Here is a 9,567-nt window from a genome sequence, read left to right on the forward strand (position 1 = left end):
TTAATTTAAAATGAATTAGTTACGAAATGGGTTTTTTCCCTTTCTTTTTGGGTTCTTTTCCCAGTGTATTGTTCCGCATTCTGAACAATCTCTGTACTCCTACTAATTAACAACGAAAGCTGCACTGTCAGCCTTCCGTCAAAAATTTTAAAAAAAATCACTCATTACTTGAAATTTCTGAGATAAAAAAAATCATTACTTACTCAAAATTTCCCTGAAATGATATGGAAACATTTGCTTTATTATTGCTCAGAATGGTAGGCTAGAGTTTATTTGTAATTACAGATAGGACAACTTGGTCAAGAGGTGTGACGAGGTGCAACCAAAGTGATGTTAACAGTATACAGATAATATCACTTCAGAACTATTACAAGACATTCGCTCCGCTTTGTTCTGCCACAGAAAAGTCGGCCAAAACCAATACATTCTACTTTAAACGATCACAAGGAGGACTAATCAAAGTTGACAATCTTGATGGGGGTGATGTTATCTGCCACCTTGAAGTGTCCCACTAATCTTGCGAAGAACATCATCGCCTGCTCCAAAGTAAACTTGATGTTCTCGGCCTGGTCCAAGAAATGCATGTCAGTTATGAACTATCATCTATGAAATTTGAGTTTATTCCTACTGGGCTTTTCAAAGGTAAGTAGTCATCATTTATATTCAGCAAAAGGAAAATCAAGTTGGTTGAGTAGTGAGTACACTCGGTGTTCACAATTCACGTGCAATGCGGTACACCGAAGGTGCCTTGCATAGGAAGTTCAAAGGATAGGTGCCTTCTACAACGAGATACATGAAAGAAAGTGATCGCTGACCTTGCGGAAACCATGTTGTTCCCCTTCATACTCAACCAAAGCAACAGGTAGACCTTTGTCCTTTATAGCCTTGTATATTGTTGTTGCCTGATCCGGTGATACAACCTGAAGATCATCAAAGTGTAAGCTTGCAAAGATATGAGAAAGAAAAAAAACAATAGCCCAACAGTTCACAGGATAGAATGTAGAGAATTGACACACTACCACATTGTGTGTTATAAGCACATACTCTTATCAAAACATATAGATATCTTAAACTATTATTAACCATGTAGGCAAGGCAACTAGTGTTGCTTCACTTAAAACTGTACTGATGACAGCAAACACTTAAAAATTCGAAGTCTACCGGGTCTTCCAATCCTTGAAACAAAATGACTGGACATGTAAATCTTTCAACGAAGTTTATTGGTGATCTCTCAAAGTATGCCTGTTTATCCCCTGGAATTGGAGGTACAGTGATGTTATTTATCCAATCATGGACATATTTGAGCATCCATATCACCATAAAGATGAGTACAAAGTTCCTTACCCACAAGGTTGTCAATATAGTATGCCTCAAACTTGTGCATGCCTGCCCTCAGTGAAGCCAAGTCAGCGATCTGCTTATGAGATATATAAGTTTTTAAATTGTAATAAACTTCAGCCGAAATAGAGAAAATTGTAATTTGGAACTTGCCCCATATAAAGAAGCACCAGCCTTGAATGTCTGCCTGAAAGCTAGGCAAGCTAAAGTTGTGAATCCACCTGCAGATTCTCCTGTTACACAAAGACGTTGCCCGTCCACTCTTCCAGTTTCCACCTTAACAATCAGCATTGTATATTATATTCATTCATCTTTTCTTATCATATGCAGTGAATAAAATTATGAATAAGCCATACCAGAAATGTGGCACAGCTGCAGCAATCGTTTACATCCACAACACCCCATTGCCCTAAAAGCCTCTCTCGATACTCTCTCCCATAGCCTTGAAGAAAAACATAGAGAATACTTATTACAACTTTCATGTTTTTAAACTAACAGATTAAGGCTTTTGTAAATAAGAGAATGGATTTCATTAAATAACACATGCACCAGATGTGCAAGTACATAGAACGCAGGATGTTCTTCATCAGATAGAATATCTGACAAAATTAAGATACAAATACCTGCACTCCCCCCGTAGTTAACATCAACGAGTGCCCATCCTCGGCTCGTCCAGTACTGCACACTAAGATCCAGAATCCCGCGTGCTTCATCTGTAGGTCCACCTAAATAATTGCAGTAATGTCAAGCGAAGTTCTCAGTTCCGCTGTTGTGATATTTGGCCAGCCAATTAGAGCAACCATTCATTTCACTAGCCTTAGAAATCTGATAAGTTCGTGAATACAGCTAGCACTGTTGTGTGCCCTTTTATCATCATAAGAGCACAAGCAATGTAAACAGAAAGCTAGCAGACCAGCAACTGTTCATCTTTAGACAAATTATGTTTTCTGATGAAAATTGGCAATGAACGGCAGACATTGACAACAAGAAAGAACGTAAAACATATTTTGCAGAAGCCAGCATGTAGTATGCTTTTTTTCTTTTGACAGAGTGCATACAGTATGCTTTTGGTACTATGAACATTAAGATACAACAAAGATTTGATAGATTACCATGGGTTCTAACCAATAATGGGGGCTTTTCATCTGATGAACCTTGGAAAATATGATTGTGTGGAGCATAGAAATAAGCATAAGCATGCTGTCCCGGGATTACAGTTGGGAACTTCATAAATTCAGGCAAACTAAAGTAGGATGTATATTTCGTAATGTCCTCCGAGGAGGACCAGACTATAGAGAAGTCAGTTGCCATTGTTCTCTTTTCATCCAGTGTCACCTGGTAAAAAATATATGATTAAGCAAGGGTGCAAGCTGCAGGATCTCATAGTAGACATTTAGCATACACAACAAATTCATGAAAGTAGTTCAACAAACCTTCGCTACTGAGACTGGAAGACTACCAGATGCGCCCTCAACATAGAAAGACCCATCTCCAGAAACCTAACAAATAAAAGAAAGTAATTTATAGATCACCATTTAACAAATTTAAGGAATGCAATGTACTATCAATTAATTTTTGAGGTAAGTCATCAGATTGTGTACTTACTATGTTAGTTACAGAAGAGAAGGGAAGGTCAAGTTTTGAAAAAGACCCCGAATTATGGTCCAGCAACCCAACATATGACTCTCCATTCTGCCTGGATAAGTAAGATAAGTTCATTTTTCTGAACCACATACAACCATAAAAAGTAGTCAATAAATTGTGATGAACCTGTAGCAGCAAGCTATTTTCTGACTTGAGTCATCATTTCTTAGGAAATCATAGGAGCTGACACCGAAGATCCACATTGGCTTTGAGAATTCAGCATCGATCGAGTAAACTTGTACTACTACATTGCTCTGCTCATCCTGTCATAAGCGAATTGGCACAATAAGCAAGGAAAAACAAATCAATAATTCCCCAAACAAAAACCATATGTGCAAAGAACCTAATCACTCTTACCACCCTTCTAGTTAGGGAGATTATTATAGTAGGCCATCAACATAATACCAACAATATCAGTCTATGGGCTTGCCAAAATAGCAACTCAGCAACAAAGTGATTTATCACAATTGTTTGTGTGAATAGATACATATGAATGTAAAAGTATAATTTTATTTGTTTAAATAAGAAATTAGATTGTGAAAGGATAGGTGCAAGTAACAAATATGGAGATATGCCAGTGGTAATCAGGACATACATCTACTACCGGCTACTCCATGCTACAACTAAATAGTTTAACAAATTGGGAGAAAATGGAAAACACATCAGAAATTAACAAGTTGGAAAAATTATACCCATTTATGAATATTCCAAAACCCAGTCTGTCTGTCTGTTATGAAGAATAGCTCACCTAAAGAAAAATTAGTCAGAGTAAATGAGATTCTGAAATATAATTTGCATCTTTTTAGTGAAGTACATACTGAACAATTTAATATGAAGAAACTCAATTAATCATGTGGAAACATGTATGGAACTAGTTTGAACATCAAACTAGAGTATGCCGAGATGCAAAACACCTTTCGAAGACCACTTGGGTTCAGTAGGAGCTTCCACAGACGTTGGGTCTTCACCAGCAACGCAAATACGTTTTTGCACCTCTCTGTACATAATAGATACTATAATACATCAGAACACCTTAGGAGAAGATAAGTAAGAATTCTTGCATACTTGAACCAACACACAACTCAATCACTCGCCTTTTGCTTTTCAGATTAAAGGATTACAAAACAGAAATATCCGATTAATTGATCATCTGGTACATTCTGAACACACGAATATCCGATGCTACAATGACCAAGATAATGTTTAAATACAATCTAGAAAACTAGCATTTGCCCTGAACTGGCTACATGTCATTCAAAAATAGACAGTGCTAAAGGATCCAACAACATCCTTCAGTATATTTCCAGAAAAGGGTCTAAATACATCCTTCATTATACAGCAACAGGTAAAGTAAATATCCTTTTTCACCAAAAAAGTGCAATAGAAAAACAGGCAAACAATTTGAAACAAACAAAGCATGCAAATGAGATATTACCCTTTGCTGGAGAAATAGCCAACCCATAGTTGGGCTTTATCCCATGACATGTTTGGGTTACTCCATTCAATCCATGCCATGCGCTTATCAGTTGGATCGATGCGTGGAAAGGCATAAAAGTCATTCCCACTGACCAGCACAGTTGGTTCTAAGCCAAAAAAAAATGAGAACATTATTTGGATAATCTGGAAGGATCTTCAGCAGAAGTTAGCGCAACAGGTGCTCTGTTCTTCTTACCATTAACATCTCCAACACTTGTGCTCACAGCAGCAACTGTTGTGATGGGATCTGAGCTACTCTTGCGGTGATCTGTCGTCAAATGGGATATATATTATTCTTAAAAGAATGTAGAAATCAATATTGACATGATTTATGTAGAGTACTACTCACCTTCCATTATAGTGATGTAACGGCTGAAGTGAGGGTCGAAGACACCGTCTGCATAGCGGACTACTGACCCACCATAATCCGGGGTCAGAGGTAGTGGCGAGTTATCTGAAACCAACAAAAAATAAAGTTTTGAAATACCATTACAGGAAACCCTTATTTTTCTAATAATCTGGAGCAGCACTGTACAGTAAGCGTCCCTCGAAAAAGTCACAATATAGGCTAGAAAGATGCAGAATAGTTTTTTTTTCAAGTCAAACATTACAATCAGTATATTAAAATCAAAGCTACTTCATGTTAATGGAGATGTTGCTTTTTATACCCCTCAAGTATGGAGACCCCAGCATGATGCAAGCCATGAGCATCCCAACATGACACAAGTAGCTAGCAACAGACCATATGTAATTTGAATCTGATATGAAAGGCACACTTCTTGTCTCATAAAGATGCAGAAGTAAGAGAGCACACGCCTATTATATTGATTTAAGTTATGCTACTGCAAAAGAAATTTTTTGTAAAGTGCAAGTGTGGTATGCAACAGCAATGCGCCTGCCCACGATTATAAGCAGTGACACTAAGATAGCAAAGCAATCACTATGAATGCAAGCTTCCTCCTCCGTACCTCCTATGGTTTGCTTGTACAGGCGCTGGTCGCTGTAATTGGAGAACACAACAACATCCCCTTGCACAGCAAACGCGCCACCGCCGTACTCCTGCGCCAGGGACCGCACCGCGAACTCCTGCGGCGTCACATCCAAATTTCCGCCATTTTCCCCGGCCCCTTCCTTCACGAGAACAGCGCGCCTGGAGAAGATGGAAGAGAAACCTCAGCTACGATGGGTGCTAAGGTTTGGGGGCAGCGAGATGGGGTGGGTGGGTTGTTTTTCGCGTACCCTCCTTCCTCGGGACGCGTCTCGACCCAGAGGAGCCGGCCGTCGCCGGCGACGGCGAGCCCCTCGACGGCCTTCCCGGCGGCGGAGACGGCGGCGGCGCTGATCGGCGACTCCCAGGACCCGTACGGCGCGGCCGCCTTCTCGACCCCCGTGGCGTGCGGGTGCATCGCGGCGCTGGATTCGGCGAGCGGCGGGGCAATGGAACTGAGCAGTGGAAGTGTGGAAACCAGTGGTACTCCATTCGTTCGAAGGAGAGAGAAAATTGTTTGACTGCAGCATTCCCAAAACGCTGAGATAAAAAAAAAAAAACTCTGTTATCCAGGAAAGATCCACTTCTACGGTTTCAGAGTTTCAGACAAATCTTATGTATATCGAGGGAAGGGATGGAGAGTTTGTGCACATGGGCTAGTGATCTAAGTTTTTAAAAATAATCATAAATGTATTTTTAAGTTTAAAAAATAAAAAATCCATATAATATATCGCACTTGGGTGTAAAATATCAATTTTAAATACTTTATGCTCTAAGCTACATAAAAATGATAAAAGTGTAGATCTGAGTTGTCATTTTCAAATCTCTAAAATATATCAGATTTTGTCATTTTGTCTAGCAAAAAATAAAAAGAATTTCGGTTGAAATTTTGCATGATTGTGAGATATATCACTAACAATCTCCAAAATTATTTTCAAATTTTTTGATAACTTGTAAAAATACTTTTTAATTTTTTAAATGGTGAGAGCACTGAAGCTGGGTAGCCAAAAGCACTTTCCAGGTATTACATCACATCTAAGTTAAAAACCTCTTACTATAATGTTCTCTACAACACTTCCACTTTTTTGCAAATAAAAGTTTGTCTCGTGTAGATCTTTACTATTAAATGGGAGTTGGTCATTTGACACTCAACGCACTTTCGTGGTCGTCATTAAAACAATCCAGACCGTCCAATCCACATCCGATGTCTCAGAGGTTCCACCACACAAAAAGGCAAGTTCTAAGAAAAATTACCGCACAATAAGAAATCCCAGATTTGATGCACAATTGATTATCAATAAAAATCTTTACTTGCTGTTAATAAAATCTTTACTTGTTGTTAATAAAATGTTTACTTGCTGTTAATAAAATCTTTACTTGATGTGCAATAAGAAATCCCAGATTTGATGCGCATCCGATGTCAATAAAAATCTTTACTTGCTGTTATTGTACTGGTCGCTCCAATCCTTCTTTGGTTAGCGCTAGATTAGAGGACCTTCCCTGCTTGCGCTAATCTCGACTACTCCAGTCCTGCCGAAACGCCAACCCCGTATTTCCTCAAAATACTGCACAGAGAGAAGAAATAGAGGCGACCAACGACGCTAGGGTTGGCCGCCGCCGCCCCGTCTCGTCGTCCTCCAGTGACGACCGTTCTCGCCGACACACTAGCTGCAATCCATGTGCCCCTCCTCCTCCGGCGACCTACACCCGCCAAGCAAGACCCCTCCGGCCCATTCGGCGACGAGCGGGCTGCTCCTCCACGACGCCTGTCGCCCATGGAGCCCAGGGTCGAGGTCTCGAGGACCACATCTGGGTCCACCATCCACGCCGCCTTCCTCCACCCCGAAAACCCCCTGCGCTGCCGCTGCGGGCTCTGGCCCGTCATCACCGGCGACATTGACGGCATCAACCAGTCCGCAAGACTTTGGCATATGGGAAAACGATCTGCTTCACTTAAACATATGAAACTGTCCACTGTTTTATGGAACAATCTATTCAGTCATATTAGTGCTCCATGTTCGTTTACCTTTTTTCAGGGAAGAACTCCATGTTCCTTGATGCTGAGACCAAGAAACAACATCAGAAAATTAACAGAAGAGGTATTGTATAGTGAATACATTTTTTGGGTAAGATTTTACAACTTGTGGGAATATTTTTTTTTATACCAAATCGACATTGTGGTTCCTGCAGGTTAATGCTCTGTGTAGTATATAAGCGATGCATTATAGATTCATTAAGCTCCTCATTGCAGAATCATGGCGAATTTTTTTTAAATAATACGAATTTTTTATTTAATTCCAGGACTATCACTCGTTTTTAAAATTTTCCAAAAGTGTGACTCGGTCGGACTATAGCAGGCCGATCGGCCGGCAGCAGGCCGACTGGGTGTCGGCTGCAGTCGGCCGTCGGGTTGTCAGACTCGTTGGTCGATAGATGACCAACTGGTCAGCTACAGACCAATTGGTTTGCCACAGACCAATTGGTTTGCTACAACCCGATTATTTGCATGGATGTATTTTCTTCGTTTGCATGAAGCTTATGGTTAGCAGAGGTATAGCTGAAGGTACTTATGGCGTCATTTTTAAGCGGTACAACATACTGATACATAGTTCATACATGAAGTCTGATACATAGGTGATGCATACATAAATGTCTGATACATAGATACATAAATGTCTGAGACTATGGACGGCGTCTGGGGTTTCGTGGAGGCGGCGTAGTACGGGGTGTCCAACCGAACCTGTTCGGGGCCCTGGTTATGCGAGCAGGGATCCAGGACCCGGACTCGGGGTCGCATCTTGTGTCTCTGTGTGGGCTGTGGTGGAGGAGTCTCGCATACCGACATAGTTCTGCTGCGTCTTGTAGTACTCCATGTGCTCGTGGATCCCGATCACTAGCTCCCCATGAAGGATTGGACGCGGTGTCGCTGCGAGTATCCTGTGCCACGAAACATAAGTGATGTCAAACTAAGTGGAGTATAGTCTATATGGAACACAATATATAGAATAGTACATACCCCGTGTGTATCCTGCTCCTCCCATGAAAGGGGCCTCTTGCCCTTGCCATCGGTCGAAAGCAGCTTGCTGCTGAAAGTCGTCGAAGAAACCGTGACGCTGGTACTGAAAGTCATCGATGGAAGGAGTGTGTTGCTGCTGCCACGACGAACCTCCTGCCTGGTCAGGAGGTGGTGGTCTGGGTGTCGGCGTCGGTGTGAGACGTGGCCGTGATCCGTGGTGCTGGTACTGATAGTCGTCGACGAAAGGAGTGTGCTGCTGCCACGACGAACCTCCTGCCCGATCAGGAGGTGGTGGTCTGGGTGTTGCGGTCGGTGTGAGATGTGGCCGTCGCTGCTGCTGTGTGGAGGGTCGCGGTGGAAGGAGGTGGCGCTGAACGACGTCGGAACTACGGCTGCATGTGATAGCCGAGTAGATCCCGCGTAGCTTGTCCTCGAGACGCCTCAACCAGGACACATGTTGGTCACGCCGCGAAGAAGTGCACCGGACACTTGACGTGTGTACCGAGCGACTTCATCCCGTAAGTCATGATCAGCTGACCACGAAAAATCATGGTAGCATATAAATCGTAGAACCCAATAGATAAACGACAAGTATGAGGGTGGAATAGAAAGTTGTACATACCGCATGCTGTCGACTACCGGCTGTGGACTGAGTCGGGTACATATCGTGCATAGACGCAGGTGGCGCCTGAGCTGGATCAGTCGGCGGGATGAGGCGCACTCGCGCGGCTGCAGTGTACCTCTGCAGATATGCGGCAAACTCCTGTGGGTCAAACTGCTCATCGTTCGGCCAGACGTGTGTTGTCGCGCCATCCCACTCAGCAACATACCTCTGAGCCAACGCGTACCGAAGCCACCATGTCGAGGAGTGGCTAGTACCCTTCCTGTTGTACCTGCAGAAAATAATTGTGAGAGTTAGTCGAACCATGATGAACAGGCTTAAACTTAGCGACGCTCAGAACTTACTTGTGGACGTAGGCAGGGAGAGGTGCTATCGGTGGTGGAGGATCGACCAGCTGCCGAGAGCCGAACTGCCTCATGATCCTCTGCTGGGCCATTATCTCCACGGACACATCGAAGATGATCTTCGACTGTGTCATCCAGT

At 42.4% G+C, this 9,567-nt stretch overlaps 1 protein-coding gene across 1 annotated transcript; it reads right to left on the reverse strand.

Moving 5' to 3' along the window:
* Positions 1-220: 220 nt before the first annotated feature.
* LOC127317722 (uncharacterized) lies at positions 221-5,937 on the reverse strand. Its single transcript, XM_051348317.2, has 18 exons — positions 5,698-5,937; positions 5,427-5,608; positions 4,808-4,912; positions 4,655-4,726; positions 4,418-4,565; positions 3,897-3,979; positions 3,675-3,730; positions 3,109-3,245; positions 2,944-3,034; positions 2,772-2,837; positions 2,451-2,673; positions 1,962-2,063; positions 1,695-1,780; positions 1,492-1,614; positions 1,345-1,414; positions 1,162-1,253; positions 816-920; positions 221-566 (listed from the first exon to the last, which is right to left on the reverse strand). Exons 1-18 carry the CDS (start codon positions 5,862-5,864, stop codon positions 453-455), a joined length of 2,022 nt encoding a protein of 673 aa, XP_051204277.1. The 5' UTR covers positions 5,865-5,937; the 3' UTR covers positions 221-452.
* Between the last annotated feature and the right edge of the window lie 3,630 nt (positions 5,938-9,567).

Source organism: Lolium perenne, chromosome 7 (genome assembly GCF_019359855.2).
Source record: "Lolium perenne isolate Kyuss_39 chromosome 7, Kyuss_2.0, whole genome shotgun sequence".
Classification (NCBI taxonomy): Eukaryota; Viridiplantae; Streptophyta; class Magnoliopsida; order Poales; family Poaceae; genus Lolium; species Lolium perenne.

Bases quoted from the DNA above. Each gene is read 5' to 3' on its own strand.
- LOC127317722 (XM_051348317.2), bottom strand. From the start codon at position 5,864: ATGCACCCGCACGCCACGGGGGTCGAGAAGGCGGCCGCGCCGTACGGG. The intron at 4,566-4,654 runs GTAAGAAGAACA...TTTTTGGCTTAG, and splicing joins AAGTGTTGGAGATGTTAATG to AACCAACTGTGCTGGTCAGT. The intron at 1,781-1,961 runs GTATTTGTATCT...TTTTTCTTCAAG, and splicing joins TAACTACGGGGGGAGTGCAG to GCTATGGGAGAGAGTATCGA.